General features: G+C 49.1%; 1 protein-coding gene across 1 annotated transcript; it reads left to right on the forward strand.

Annotated features, from left to right (window-relative positions):
* Positions 1–536: 536 nt before the first annotated feature.
* LOC128275968 (T-box protein H15-like) lies at positions 537–13,582 on the forward strand (the record flags this gene model as incomplete). Its single annotated transcript, XM_053014437.1, has 3 exons — positions 537–822; positions 12,432–12,457; positions 12,967–13,582. Coding segments are annotated over 3 exons (928 nt in total), but the record flags the coding sequence as incomplete, so codon positions are not given.
* Between the last annotated feature and the right edge of the window lie 2,694 nt (positions 13,583–16,276).

Consider the following 16,276-nt stretch of genomic DNA (forward strand, 5'->3'; position numbering starts at 1 on the left):
GAAAGCATAGTTGGTCGGATGCTAGCGGAGCGGCAACGGGTGATGAACATAATAACGGGCGTTTATCTTGGGCTGGTTTGGCAACGAACTCACGAAAAAGCACTCCATTTGGCCAGGTGGTTGGCTCGACCGAGGAATGTATGCATCTAGACCATTCAGCTGAACGATATCGAGATAAATATGTTGACCCCTGAAGGCACCATGTTGATGTCAGAACCAGAAGGCTATCGGATTGTGGGGTTATGTAGGATTTTTTCCAAATAAAAGCTCTTCAATGCTTAGGGTCTTAGTGGCAGTGACATAAACGTTCGCCTGGACACACAGAAACTGGGCCACTTCGGGGCCCACTTGGGGCGCGGACATTCCAACAGCTCGCGTGAGTCCTGCGCAGCCTCTGCCTCTGAACCGCGCTGACGTGAACATCGATCGCAACACCCTGGGTGGTGGCCCCCGGTGGTGGAATGTGCCGCTCTATAATAGCCTCCACCTTACTAACCTGTCCTTTCTTCACCCTCTTTCTCTTCCCACCCCGACAGGCGCATGTTCCCGACGGTGCGTGTCTCCTTCTCGGGGCCCCTGCGCCAGGTTACGCCGGCGGACCGGTACGTGGTGCTGCTGGACGTGGTCCCAGTTGACAACCGGCGCTACCGTTACGCGTACCACCGCTCGGCATGGCTGGTGGCGGGCAAGGCGGACCCCCCGCCACCCGGCCGGCTGTACGCTCACCCGGACACCCCGCTCGGGGCCGATGCCCTGCGCAAACAGGTTATCTCGTTCGAAAAAGTGAAACTAACCAACAATGAGATGGACAAGAACGGTCAGGTAAGTCCACACAAGGTGCCTCCAACGGCCACTTCTTGGGCCACTCATAGCCCCCCCACCATCACCTGCGCGCGCGCGCGCGCCAGTAACCCGATACGATCTTATAAATCACGGCTCGACCGAGGAAGGCTTCGGGGAGTTTGATTAATTTGGGATCATTAGACAGTCGACAGGCACAACATAACCTTTCGGAGTTCTCCGGAATCCGGGGTCCAGGAGTCGGACCCGGGGATGGCCGCCGGAGGGAACGTGAACGAAAACAAATTATTTACACGATTTTTGTCTGTCAAATTATTTCAAACTGACTTAATTCCTCCCGCTGTCGGAGCGTATCTGGAGCGAGGTCCACGCATTTTGCTGAGGCCCTCCGCGCGACTCCGCGAAGGGCTCCAACACTTCTTCAACTCCGGCGTTCCGTTTCTTGAGGGGAGAGGCTCGATAGCGATCGGTATGCGCGGTCTGGCAGCTTGATCCCGCAGCACGTTGAGAGGCTTGATGAGCCACCCGTTTTCTGACCTCGTGTGTCTGTGTGTGTGACACAAACGGCGACGGTGACAAACGGGCGCCAACCCGTTTTCCCGTGAAACCGAATCACGGCAATCCGTTTTCCAGGAACTTTCTTCACGCCACAACCCGCGGGGGAAGTTGTAACCGGGGCGCCGTGGGTTGCTGTGTGGCGCCTCCGATGGCCGTGTGACACGACTGAGTTCATCTGTTCGGTGTTTTGACAGATGACAAGTGCATCGTGATACGATTCATTAATTATGAAACCGCACGTTACATGGAGCGCCGGCAGCGCCACATTCTCGGCCGGCTCGGGGAATGCACTTGTGGTCTCCACTCCAGACTCCACTGGGGGGCCGGGCTGGCCGGGTTCCTGTTCCCCCCTCTTTTTTGTTCTTCCTCTCTGCTTTGCATTCATTCATTCACACACGCACTTTCTCTGCGGATTTCACTGGAAAACGAAGCGTCCGAAGAACGAACTGCCATTAATAATCGGGCTCATTAGGCACGGGATGCATCACTCGTCATGTGCAGTCGTCATCTGGTGCGCTGGTGTGCTTGGTGAGGGGCCTTCGGGGTCAGAGGCAAGTAGGTTAATTAGGATGTTTCCGATCGTATTAATTTTGATCTGGCCTGGAAATCCGAGGGGGTAGCACGGTGCCAGCGAAGATTGATTAGAACTGACACCGGCACCGCGAGTGCGCGGCGAGTGCGAAGTGAACAATAGAGAACATGCCGGTTATGTGACAGCGCATTTTTCTTTATTATTATTTTTCTGTTTAATTGGGATGTAAATCAATGATGAACTCAAACAGGGATTTTTATAATTCAAACAGACTCAGGGTCGAATGTTCTCATCCACATTCTCTAAGCATTGCTCGGAAAAACGGAAATCGAAGACCCATCTTGACAGCATTCCCATTAGTTGCCAGAGTTCATTTAAGTAGAGTTCATTCTTCAACTTTTGCGATCCGTCTTTCTATCCGACTTTTTCAAGATGCATCCCAGAATTGCTAGCGATGAGGCATTAAAGATTTTGAAGCTAACGAAGCGTCCAAATAGTTCTGCAAACGTATTGTTAAAGTATTGGCGAATGTTACAATAATGGAAACCTTTTTTACGTTGGTTCAAACTCGAACTTAACCCAAAGAGCCGTCACATAAAATATTTGGAAGTACATTTAGACAAAATAAAAACTGTTAAGCCGTGTAGTGAAGTGTAAAGAAGATGCTTTTACTGATGAACGTGAAATCGAAACTGAACCGGGGAGAGAACTACAACTCTGAACTACTGATTTACTTGGCCACCGCAAGAGTCTAATCATGTCGATAAAAAAGCTCTAAACACCTCAAAACTAGTTGTGATATTCGATCTTAAAATTGGCCTTAGTTTTGACACTACACAGCAGATATCTGTGAAATAAGTAAAATGGTTTATATGGTTTGTATTTCTGCTTTGCAATAAATAAAATAATTGTTTATGTAAAATAAAAATTGTGTTGCGAAATGAACCTTCGGCTATATAATTTATTTCCTGTTAAAACTTCCAATTCCGACCGCGTTTACAGCAATCACATTTAATTTTTTTCCTACTCAGGCATGTTATTCTGGTCAACTGCTTTGGTATTTACCAGGCTCGAAATTGAAGAATTTGAACAGTTCGTTTTAAATCGATATGCAATTCTTTTAGAAACTCTGTAATTGCGTAACTGTAGAAACTAAAATCCACTTGTTTAAACTCTATCGACTAGTTCAACAAAAATTAATACCATTCCACATTATAACTGTACCAATGGCATCGGGAACGCATCTACACACCACTTTCCCAAATATTTCCCTTGTTCCAATCGCTCGATAACGATATACGCTCAATGCTCGCATATCGTCCACCGTATATTCAAAGCCTCAAATCGACTCCTAGTCGGCCTATTCGGTTATGCTAATTCCTGGTCAATGCCATCCCCAAAGTGGAGCAACCGTGCATTATTGATTGTCATCGACCATCGGCAGCGAGACCCCGGAACGAGCTGCGATCATGTTTCGATTGCATTTATTAGATGAGATGCTTATTTGGGAATATATTTATGCTACATCCACACTTTGTCGCCCGGGCTGGAGACTGCCACCAACGACGACGACGCCGACGGCGACGGCGAAGACGATGACTGCCAATGATGGTTTTGGAATTTCGTCCGTCCGCCGGGGGATTCTGGGGACCATCCAACAGAGACAGGGGGTCCGCAGATTGCAATACATTTCAGTAGCGTTGTACCGGAACAGGTTTCGTGCCGGAGAACGGCGAGACAACTTATCCCTCCCCTCCGTGCCATGCCAGAGGTGCCCAGCGTGCCGTGGCGTTATTATTTATGAAAGGACTTTGGCTGTAAAATGTATAGAATTTCTGGCGTTTATTTATTTGCTGAAATTTTAACGCTCCATCGACGACGACGACGGCGGGCGGTTGGCGATGAAGGATGCTGGCCGCTGCTGCCGTAGCCGGCGCTGCTGCATGTTGCTCGCAGGACGCAGGCGTAGACGCTGGTCAGGCGTTGAACCGCGCCAGGGGCGAAGGCGAGAAGCGTAAATGGTGATTTGATGAAACCGATATCGATCTTTTCGTCGACTGGAAAGTGGCCAACAGAAAACTTCGCTCCGCTCCGCGCCGGGGTGTTGGATGAATAACGATTCGAGGCAGACGCGATGGAGCGAGACAGAGCGCTGGCCTAGCGCAGACAGAGGTTGGTTGGAAATAAATATCAATAATAAAGATATAAATATCTAAGACATCGATACATCGTGCGAGGTATCATCGTTCATGTTTCCAATTTATGACATCCTCCTCCGGCCGGCTCCCTGTGCCGGTCCATTCCGGGCCGCGCTTTCAATCTCGTCTATCGTTAGCCTTCGCGCGACGATCCAATCCCTCCATTGGAACCCCTTCAGCTGACCGAGGACCGAGCGTCGTCCAGGGAGCGTAATCTATACGCACTGTGGGCAGATTAAAAAAGAATTACTTTTCCGGACGAACAAATGGGTGGACATAACGGGGCTAATCTGAAACAATCTTTCTCCCGGGGGGGTCGACCGCCGGTCAGCACGGCTTTTAGGGGCGCTCGGTTTGAAGGTGGTGGGGATGATTAGGGCTGAATCCACTGTTCCGGAAAGTTCCGCTCTCTGCAAGTCAATGAGTAAGGCCAACGGGTTGTTTTAAGACTCCATTAGCGAAAACTGGATATAAGCAAACGGAAGTGGACTCTGTGTATACAAGTTAAACGATGTCCAAGAACTAGACCTGCTAGACCAAAACGCATCAATTCCTGTTGAAAGCAAATGTCGTCCATGTTTTCAGCTTCAATTTCGCCGAAGAAACAGTCAGCAAACACTTCGCGGTAGCGTACACCATCTTTCTATCCGTATCCGTTTCCGAGCTGTAGCCTGTCACGTTTCAAGCTTTGAGAAGCTTTGTTGGTTCGTTGTTGAGGAAACCAACAGTGTAATTCGATGGGCCCCTGGTGAGTTTGCACTCGTTCACTGTTGTTTTCGCCTTTTAACAGTCTCTAGCCAGCGACCAGTGAAACGTTATAGCTTTTCCTTTCGTGGGCTTCATAAAATGGGGAACATTTGCCACATCCTTTCTTTGGAACAATATTGATCATTCGCAATTTGTTGATTAAGGTTGCAGATTTTAGTCATGCCTTAAGTCTCGCTTCTTTATTGCTGAGTATTTTGGCTAGATTTTCGTTGTCTTACTTAGATTCCGGGAAGGGAAAATTGGTGTTATTGGCGATAGCAAGGAAACGTTTTTTCGGGTCCAAATACGAAAGGAGGACCAAGACACACAGCGAATACTTTGGCGAGATTGCCAAAATCGGGAGCCCGATGTAGCTGACTGTCAAGGTGGTTTTACAAACCTCGAAGGAGCTATCGAAACGGTCCAAAAGAGCAGGTTTCGAAATACCGTAACATCATGACTAATTCAAAAAAACTTCTCGAAATCAAAAAGCGGAAGAAAAGAGAAACGCCTCAAGCGCTATTGTAATGTTAGAAGAAAAAGAAAGTAATGTTGAAAAAGTACCTCGGGCAGATACTCCAATTTTTGCTGTCGCTTGGACGACGGGCCCAACTAGGAGGTCCCTTCCTTCGTGGGGTTCAGTGACAAATGTGGTTCCCATACCGGGGAATCGAACCTGGGCCTTCTAGACGATAGTCAGATACCCTTTTTGCACTCGGTTTAACTTGCAGACCCGCTTCTATCGTTTGTGTAATGAAATTAATCTAACCATGTGCATCGTTCCGGGATTTGGTCAAATCGCAAATGATTCGATGTCTCAAACAGTACTAAAACACGATGCAATTCTTGATGATTGTCAAAATTGTGTCCTTTTTTCATTTGGACGAATTAATCGTAACGCTTAAGGCACACAAAACGTTATGGTTGTGAAATGTCCTTAGCTCTGTCGGTTCGATGCGGATGCTAACAAATAGGTTGTGTTGTGATTGTTGTTTAATAAATTGTTTAATAAAAATCCTTTTACAAAACAGTAACCTTTAAAGTGCCAAGTGGTCGGTCAAATTCCACGGTATTATTTATTTTTGACTTTAATAGACCCAACGTCAATGTTTGATTTTTTGTTGCTTTTATGGCAAAACGTCCTTCGAGATGCAGCCCTGGCTTGGCAAAAGCATCATTGAGAATACCTGTTGGTCAAAGCAGAACCCCAAACTTGGACCTATAGACACATCAGACGAAATGTTTGTGCCTAAAAAGTATTCTCTTCAATACTCGGCTTCGAAACAGTTGTTTCAAACACTGTAAAACTCATTTTCCATTTCCCTTTTATTGATATCTACTAGATTCTGTCAGCCAGTGGCCCTTCATGGCGTACGCCACAGCGTTGAGATTGCGTACCCTGGCGTAATGATGAGAAAAATCAATCCCATCATACTCTATGCCCGCAATGACAGCATCGGGGCACCGAGGCATCGCGGCTTCGAGCTGCAGCCCTGCGGCCACACTCATCTCCTTCACTGCACCGGCACCCCCCCGAAGGGAACGCGTATCCCACCGCGCGCTCGCGATCGCAGCCGTCCTGTGCCTGCCATCGTTCGATTGCGCCGCCTTGCTCAATTCCGCGTCACTAACTTGATGATTTGTTGCAATAATGGAGCACACATTTCGCCCGCCGACATGAATGGGAAAGGCGAAAAAATAACATTAATATTCGCCCGCCACGTTCGCGTACGGTTGGCGTACGCTCTGCTCTGTAATTAGGGCCCAAAAAGCCGCCAACATCACTGGCTGGCTGGCTGGCTGGCTGGCAACATCACTCTTCGCATCTCGTGTGTTTCTGTTCCGCAGGTTTTTTTTGTTGCCCACCCTGTCCGCGTTCCCTCGTGCTGGCCTCTGGTCCGGCTGTGGAGTCTTGAGGCTTAGGGTTTTCATGTTTTCGAGTGGCCCTCACCGCGTCGCCGATAGTACCATAACCATAAATATGCTTCATCCGACCGAGGCGCTCGGCTCTAATCGACGATGAGCCTGGCGAGAGATTCAATTTTCGCGACCATCGCCGGCCGCAAGATTGTTGCCGGTTCCGGACTCGGGTTTCGCTCCAGTTTTCCGGTCCCCCGGAGGGACCGGTGCGCTTTTCCGCGCCCGTTTCCGCATCGAACCATTCTTGAGGCCACCGATTAAAGCCCCCGCGAACCGACTCGCGGCTCGTCGGAAGCATCGACGGAAAAGCGATCGCTGATTAATGGCGGGGTATCCTGGCCGATGCCGAGAGCAGTTTTCTTTTCCCGGGCCCGGTGGTGGTCTGCTCCAAGCGATAAAACAATTATTTTGCAATGAACATTCGAGTTGCAACCCCAACCGACCGGCGGCGACCGCCATTTCGATTGGGAGGGAATTTTCAATCAAATGTCGCCGACGACGGGTGGCGCGCGCGCGCGCTCGCTGCCCCCGGTCCAGAGAGGGGGGGCCGACCAAGGACTGTGGGTGGAAAATGGAGGAAAATGCCGACACTAATGCCGGTGCCGGGGCATGATTTATTGGCCCAATTAGTGTTATTGATTGCTTTCTGATTGTTTTCCGCCAGTTTCTTGTGTATTGTTGGAGCTCTTTCCGGCGAGAAGACGTTCCGAAGTGGGAAGTGGCCCGAAGCTCGGGTATTCTTTCTATCCGGACCACGGCCAACAGTGGGCAGGAAGAAACTGCTCCTTGAGAGATTCACGACCATCATTCATGGTTGATCTAGCTGTATTTGTTATTTATAAAATTGTATTTTTTATCAATGTTTCGTGAGGTACAAAGAGGATTAGGTTTCGCACGCTAATTTCTTGTTTTAGCTTCTATTAAATTTGCAAGAAACAAAATTAACTACAAAACAGTTTTCATTAGTAAGAAAAGAGGTCTAGCTTCTCATAAATAATAAAGCAGGACATTTTTTTCAAAAACAATTCCAAATTTAACTGGAAAAAGAAAGCGATACCTTAAACATGTTTTGAATAGTACAAAAACATTAAAACAATAACTACAAAATAGTTAAATGTATTCCTTATGCTTTTGAATAATCTTCAAATCGTTGTTGTACGTTAAAGTTACGATTCCAACCATTTAAAAGTAAAAAACCGCCTTCTATTTAAAAAAATTGGTTTCAATAATATTTCTTGTAGAACAATGGACCATAATTCCAAATGGAATGCTTCGCTCGAAACTTACTTTAAAATTTAAAAAGGATGCCAACGAAATGGCGACAAAATTGAAGTGACACCAACAATGACACAAACACGGCCAAACCAGTGGCCACTTTTCGAGTCGTCGTATTTCCTCCAACAAACCGGTGCCGCCTGCAGTTTGCGACACGGTTCCCAGCGGCAGCCACCAATTGCCACCGAAATTGAGCCATTTAATGACACTTCCAGCAAGCATAATTGTTTTGACGGCTCACTGTGTCTCTCCGTAGCGGCATCCCGTTCTCTTTCCCTTTCATGTTTCGGTAAGATCAAACCGAGCGAGGAAAAGATGGACGATAATTTTCAGCAAATTTGCATACCACACAGCATTGATTTGCGCGCGGCAGCAGGAGCAGGAGACTGGTGCTCCACGCGAACGCGGGCCCTCGGGGCGCGCGATGCACTCCGCGTCTGACCGGGCGGCCTTCCTTTGCGCCCCCCCACCCCGGGAAATAATGTTGCAACCGGGGCCTCAAAGAGACCAGTGCGTGAAGTGTTAATTTGAAGAAAAATGGCCCCACACAAGTGGCCGGCTCGCCGCCGGATTCTCGGGATCGTCCGGTATCGAACCGGAGCGTAATGTAATTAACGAGTAATTTGAATAAATTGTGAACCGCATCGAGAATGGGAATCCGATGTTCGGTGCTGGTGCCGGTTCCTCTAACACAGGCAAAAATGATTGCCCACGATCGACAGACACCCGACGATCGGTTGTGGTTCCTTCTTCAGCATTAAACCCCATCACCACAGTACATTGTGACGGACGAACGATGACGGATGTAAAATCATAAAAGTGATCGGCCGGGCCCTTCCTTGATCCCGAGCGGGGCGAGTGGCCCTGGACACCCGAGGTGGTGGCGGCGGGCGGCCCACCTTTTGTGGCACCACCTTTTCGATGTTTTCAGCCATTTTTCCACTTCCGTTGCAACGCGGGCAAATTATGCACCACACTTCGGCGAACACCTTCGGCTCGCTGCGGGCCAAATGCGGGGAACGGACGAAAAAAAAAGGGCAATGAAAACAGAATCATACATTTGCTATGTTTCCAGCTGCACCGAGCCCGTGAGTGCGCCCGTCGGTTGTTGGCTCGGCAGGTTTTTGCGTTGTTTTCGCATCGTTTTAATTCGAGCTCGAATTAAGCTTCAACAACATGGGCTTGACCGTTCAACTTTCACTCGAACGGTGATGACGTTAGAACCCCTTTCCCTGTGGCCACCGAGCAGAGAGACCGTAATTGGCTCGTTTCGTTGATAGAGTAGGATCCGAGTACTTCAGCACAGCGGGTCATCAATCTTTGGATAAAATATTTAAATGTCATCGAACGTCGTGTTCCCGTTCAACTCTAATCGTCGTCGTATAAAATTAATTATTGCAAAATTATTTAAAGGAAGATTCCAATCCGGAACAATTTCTGACCAAAATGGTCATCACCGCTCCCACTGTGCGCGCCACAGAAATGCCGCCACAGAAATCCCTCCTTTTTCGCACCTTAATTTCATTAAATTTTCACCTCTTTGCAACAAACGCACCGGGTACCGGGGTCGCATCGCGCCGCTCCTTGGCCGCGCAGTCTTGGGTGCATTGTTTTTTGGCATAACTGCACTCAGCAGGCCGACGCCCGGCAGGATCCGCGTCCCGGTTTTATCGCTCGCCCCTAATTGCCACTCCACACGAGAGCCCGGCTCCGCGGCTCACTCCGCGGCGCGGCGGAGATGGCCACACCGGGCCCAAACGTGCTGAAGTTCATCCTTTCCAAATGTGATGATTACAGGGCGGCGCGCAACTAGCGGCCGGCCGGGTTCGCCCGGATACTTAAATGGTTGTTAAAAGTGGTGCGTAATTATTCCGACACTTTAGGGCCCGGGCCACTGGGGCCACTGGTCCGAAAGCCTGGACTGGCCGCGCCAAAAACGCAAACGTGAACCAAAGAAAAAAAGTAAAGAAAAGGGAATCATAAATTATTATGTTGTCCGTACGCCATCATACATCATCAATGTGCGCGGGCCTCGCGAAGTAATGATTGATAAAAATGCATGCGAACCTTCGCGTCCGGGGCTTGCCGGTGCATCTCGGCGTCCGAAACGAAACCGAGGCCGATGCGAAGCTGACGAATGCTTATTTTCAGCAGCTTCTGCCGAGACTGTGGTCTCCGAGAGAAAGAGAGAGAGATCCGGCCAGCCGGGGTAATTTATTCGAAATTGATGAATTTTAATGCAAAACTCGTTCGCGGAAAATGGCCGCCAAGCAAAAGTGAAGGGAATCGGGAACCCGAACCGGGACCCGGACCCGGTAATTTGGGCCCGCGTTGAGAGATGCCGACAGGGCTGGCTGGGCTGGAAACGCCGTGGACGGCCAAACGCCTTCCAAAGGACCTTCCACGGTCCGGACCAGACTCGGTGGCGCGTTGGCTGCGCGAAGCGTGCAGCTCTTCGAGGAGTTTCGCAGAAAATAACGTCAATTAGGAAATGGGAACCTGGGTTCGCCAGCGGGATGCTTGGCTGCAGGACTTTCATGAAGAGCACCCTGTGTGCTCTAATTGGAGGATTTTAGGGAAAACATTAGTTCAGGCATTCAGGCACTCAGGCACAAGCGACGCTATTAACACTAGATAACACGTGGGCTGAAAAGTACCGGGACTAAGAAAGAAAACGCGTTCTGTTTTTGTTCAAAATTAGCCCTTTTCATCAACGCAATCTCTAACATTCAATACCACTTTTGAAGAACATAGGCTTCACTTTCATTGACAACCTCGTCATTCCTCGGCGAAATTTCTTACCGATGAGCATTTTGTTGAGGTCTGCGAATAGCCAGTAGTTCCTAGGAGTAAATTCTGGCGAACTCGGTGGATGTTGTAGCAATTCGAAGTCCAATTCACTTAGTTTTGCCATTGGTTTAATCGACCTGTGATCTTCGCAATATAGTCAATGAATATTACTTAACGCTCTTCCCAAAATCACGAGGCCATATCTTTTCCAGCCGATTGTTGTACTTTTGGATGCTTTGGACGAGGTTTACCAGTTGCTCTCCACTCAGGTGATGATCGTTTTGATTTCGGAGAGAAGTGATGGTCTATCTTTCATCCATCGTCACATATCAACTGGAAAATTCCGGTTTGTTACGTTTAAACATGGCCAAACACAGCTCAGAATCATTAATACGTTCTTGGTTGTGGTCAACAGTGAGTAAACGCAAATAAATACTTGGAACAGAGCTTTCTCACAGTTAAATGTTTGTGCAATGTACATAAAGCCAACACATGTTTTTATATCATTACAATATCAACTAACTCATGTAACTTCATTTTTCGATTGTTCAAAACGATGTTGTGGATTTTCTATGTTTTCTGGTGTTATCGTCCCTTTGGACGTCCAAAGTGTTTGATGTCTCTATCGAACCATGCTTGAAGTCAGCAAACCTACGTTTCATTGCTCATGGAGCGGAGCCCTTAAAACACTTTTCAAGCCTTTGCTTCACTTGAACGGTTTTTTACCATCAATAAGCAGCGTAAAATTAAAACACGAAATTGTTGTTGACCCATTAACAATAATTCGCAAACTTATGGGCAGAATATACAGCTTCTTTTTGAAGGTTGGTATTAATTGAGAATTTATTGAATGCAATAAGACTAGCGCCATCAATGTGTTAGGCCCGATACTTTTCGACCCTTGTGTTTTACCAGACGAATCATTTTGATCCAAATGCAACTGAAATTCAAAATTCTGAGCACACACAACACATGCTTTCCGAAATGATAGCATCACTTTTAAAAGCTCAAAGTAGAATAAATACATTTATGAGCTGAATGTTAATAATACATATTAGTACATATAGTCAAGGTTAGGTATATTTAAATTACTCGTATATCTAGTATTAAGGATGCAGGCATCTTTGAACTAAAGCCTGTCTGTTCGTCACGGTTTTCAAGCTTTCAATTTCATATGTATTCGAGTCGTTAATAATAGAAAAAATATATATTTTTCAAAAATCAGTTGACTAAACTCCAAAGAGGTATTCTTCCAAAACCACGCACTCCCTTGTTAGTTGATTTTTCGCCGTAACCATTTTCTTACCACCCTACCAAGTGCCGTCGCGCCCAGTGTGCGAATCGCGACGCGTCAAAATTGCCCACCGGGGCCCCAAACGGAGCCCTGGTTGCTGATAATAATGATGAAGATTGGCAAGGTGTGAAGTTTTCTGCAACACGCAACCGGCCGCATGCGTGATTTGAGGTTGGCCAAACTCGAACCCCGTCGCCCGAAAACGAAACATAACCATCGCCAAATGCGCGCCGTTTCATTCGCACAAAGCCGCAAAAAGGCGCGGGACCAACAGGTTTCGTGTCCGCTTAACTTGCGATAATTTATTCATCGACAGTCGCGGTCGCGCGAACTGTACGCGATGTACGTACGGGTTCAAGTGCGATTGGAGGTTCAGCTTTCTCACCGAGAGTTGGACATTCCGGAGGAATTACTCATACCGAGTGTGCTCAAGCCTCCGGTCTTACATGCCCGGGACTGTAGCCGTTACGAAACAGTTGAGCGGTGCGATCGCATCCCACAGCCAACCCGGAGATGCCGCCCTGTAATTAAGGGTCACGGACGGGAGTTGCGGCTCCGATGATGAAACCTCCACAGCCGAAAGCGGTTTGTCTTGAGCGGATCTACCAAGCCGAGGCGTATCCTGTGCCCCCAGGACACGATTTGCCGATGGGTGCGCGAAACGAATCGCTAAAATGTAGCACCGGCCACTTGCGGACCGTCGGGAGTCGGGATTTTCATTGCACCAAGCAACATGATTTACGGGCCACCTCATTACCATCCGATAATTGCTTTCATCACTCTCGGAGGACCTCTACAAGGTTTCGCTAATTCCTGTTCCGTTTCACTCTTTTCTCTCATTCTCCGCACAGGGATCCGATGGACGCGCTGCTGTTCGAGCAGCATCTACGATCGCCGCTCCGGCTGTTTCCCGATCCGCTGATGGCGCAGTTCGCTTCCGGTAGCTTCGCACCGCAGGATCTGCAGGATCCGGCATCGATGGCCCTGCTGGAGAAAGCTCGCCAACAGCTGCAGCTTTGGGGTCGCTCGCCGTACAGTGAGCTGTTGCTGCCCCAGATGTACCCAAGGCCACCGAACCTGGGCGGGCTCGGCAATCTCGGCCTCTGGCAAGGATCGCCACCCGGCGGCGGCGGCGGGTGGTCACCAGGACCGTCTTTGCCTCATGGATTTCTACCGAACGCCGCTGCAGGAGCACCGCCGCCGACGACTACTCCGCCCCTGTCGGGATCACCTTCCGCTGCTCCATCATCACTGTCCTCACCCGGATCCTTGACCCCTGGTGGTTCGGCATCCACCGGATCAGCAGCGGCGGATCCAAGGATGAAGCACTTTACTCGCTTCACACCCTACCAGGTACCCCAGCACCATCTCCACCCGGCGCATCCGTCGCGTCAGCATCCACCACCCCGAACACCGCCTCTGCCCGGACCATCCACGTCCGGTTCTCCACGAAGTCCCTCAAACTGACTTCACTTGATCCGTCACTCCGTCACGATCACGGCACAATCCGGATATCGTATCAGTATTAGCCAGGGGACAACGCATACCTCTCGGGATGGGACACTTACCGCGTGGCTTAGCTATTTATTTTATTCTAATGTGTTTCTGGTAGAAAAGCGTTTCCTTGCGTTTCCGCTGTCTGTAGCTTCAATTATGGGCGGACGGAATTAGTAGGATTAGTTACTTAGGAGTTCAGCCGAACCTCCCAGCAAATCGAGGACTTAGTCATATAAAGCCCCGCTATGGAAGTGTGCGATGAAACGAGCAACCACCAAATTATTAAACAAAGTTTAATTTAATGCCCAAATAAACACAATACGATTACTGTAAACTGAGTCACTGGTGTTCCAGCTTCCTCAACTTCGTTTTTTGGCGAATCCACAGGCTATTATTAGGCAGACCAGGTGAGTGAAAAATGACAACCATTGTAGAGTAAGCAAGCGTTCCTCGCAGATGACACTCTGGTGATAAACGGCCCGAAAGGAGTGTGACTCATCCTGCATTTCGCATCGCCGATTCCACATCGGTTCGATCGTATCGCTGCATCTCAATTTATGCTCCTACATGACCCAATCACAAGTATCAGCCGTCTATCGTGCCAGCTACCGCGCATTGTCCAGAGTTTCCAAAAATTCCTGCAAGTCCTGCAAGTCGTTAACTCCCGGAGTGGCTCGCTCGATGACAAATGATGCGCGCGACCGGGCAGATGATCTGCGCACCCCGGAAACCTGATACTTTCCACGCCAGACGTGCGTTACCGTGCGGCAACGCCAACGCCACTTTCGGTCGTGGGATTATCCGGATGCCCGATTTGCCAAGAATCGGCTACCCGGCCGCGCCGCGCCAAGAACGGCAGAAACGGATTCTTCCCAGTAACGCGCTTCGGAACCTTTTTCGGGCGATCAAATTGCTACACTCCATTTGCGCTGGAAGTAGGAGTGGTCTGTCATCCGCGCCGAGCTCAGGGCAGAGCAGGGCTTTTTTCGTGATGATTGATGACAAACAATTAATCAACAGTGAGCATGGTGCGCAAGCGACGGGCCTTTGGAGTCGCGTAGTTTTTGTGTCGCACTCGGACAATCTTAAATCTAATTCTCCAGACACCCCGCCGGGGGAAGGTGTCGAAGAATAAGAAAGTTGCTCCGAAGCCCTTCGAACTTTGTGGCGTTTTTTCCCACTTCTTACTTTCTGATCGACCAAAAACCGTACCTTTTGATGTGTGAAAAAAGAGCACGGTTTGGGCGGCTTAAGAAAGGCACTGGACCGGCTGGAAGTGACTTCAACATAGGACACGACATAAGCGAAGTACCTCAATAGCGGATCAGTGAATTCATTTTCGTGCGATGCGATGACAGGGAGCTGATAATTTCATCAATTTCAATCCAATTCAGCGCGCACCTTTCACGTGATCGTGATCGTGCCACTCGATGAATGATCGCTTCGGTGACAATTGAGACATTGGTTTGAAGTGAAGAACCAACAGAAAAATAAATAAAGCACAATTGAAATCTTCACCAGCACATGATGGGGAGTAAAATTAAATTCCCGTCTTTCACCGGCCGGAAACGGATCGAAGCGATCGCCGATTGTGGAGCCTCGTTCACTTATGCGACTGTCACGAGCGATGGCGATGAATGAAACGAAAAAAGGATCAGCCAACTTTCACTTCGTGCATCTGCCTCGAAAACCGATCGAACGGCTCTTTCGGGGCCATTAAGTCGAACAATCGAGGTAAGGATTTCAAGTCGAGTCAGGTATTGCACTCACGTGGAAGGCCCCTTTTTCGAAACATCGCCAAAGCGCGAACTGGTTAACGGCTCAGCGTCGGCGATTCCTGTTATCCGTTAACACGCCGACGAAGCCGACGCGTTCGAGATTATGCAACTCGGAGCGAAACTTTTCAGATCAGATCGCGCGTAATGAAAGTGTTAATGATCACTTCCCTGCCCTGCTAACGATCAGCGAACATTGTCGACCGCCCCCTGGCCACCGCCAGCGCGGGTGTGGAAACCCCTTCGGGGTCCGTGTTTGCGCATCGGCAAAAACAAACCTAACGACCGAGCCAAGGGTAGAATTGTTAATATTGCAGCCCAACGCTGGGAACGTTCTTCTTGAGCCACCGTCGGCTAATTTGTTGTGGCCGTTGGCCGTTTCCGTGGCATGGCTGCAACATGCCACGGGCGGGTGTGCTAGGCTCCCGAAAGCCGTAGCCCAGGCTGGGTGCGTATCGGGAAAAGTCAGCGGCGCGCGGCGAAAAATCGTAAAATGCAATAATTTATGCCGCTAATTTGTAGCGACGCATCCCGGGAGCGGTGCCCAGCGGCGCCCGGAAGCGGTACCCATCAACGGTCGGTATCTGCGCGTCCACTTTAGCTAGGATCTGTCGGCCGAGGCCGACAGCGAACCAACTCGGGGATCGCCCCCTAGGGTCGGCTTTTTATCGTTTAGTTTGTTACGCATGTCTTTTTTTCCTCAGTTTTACTCTCCCCAGGCTTGATTTGCGATCCGTCGTTCCGACATCCGACGGGGGGCTGTAACGTGAGTGTAACGGCACGGTTTTTGACCATCCCAATTGTACCGCGTTTCAAAGGCTCGTTTCAAAGGTGCCGCGGACTGTTTGTCGTTTGGTTGGTTAGCTACGAACGGTACGAAAATTCATGG

Source organism: Anopheles cruzii, unplaced genomic scaffold (genome assembly GCF_943734635.1).
Source record: "Anopheles cruzii unplaced genomic scaffold, idAnoCruzAS_RS32_06 scaffold00158_ctg1, whole genome shotgun sequence".
In the NCBI taxonomy this organism is placed as follows: domain Eukaryota; kingdom Metazoa; phylum Arthropoda; class Insecta; order Diptera; family Culicidae; genus Anopheles; species Anopheles cruzii.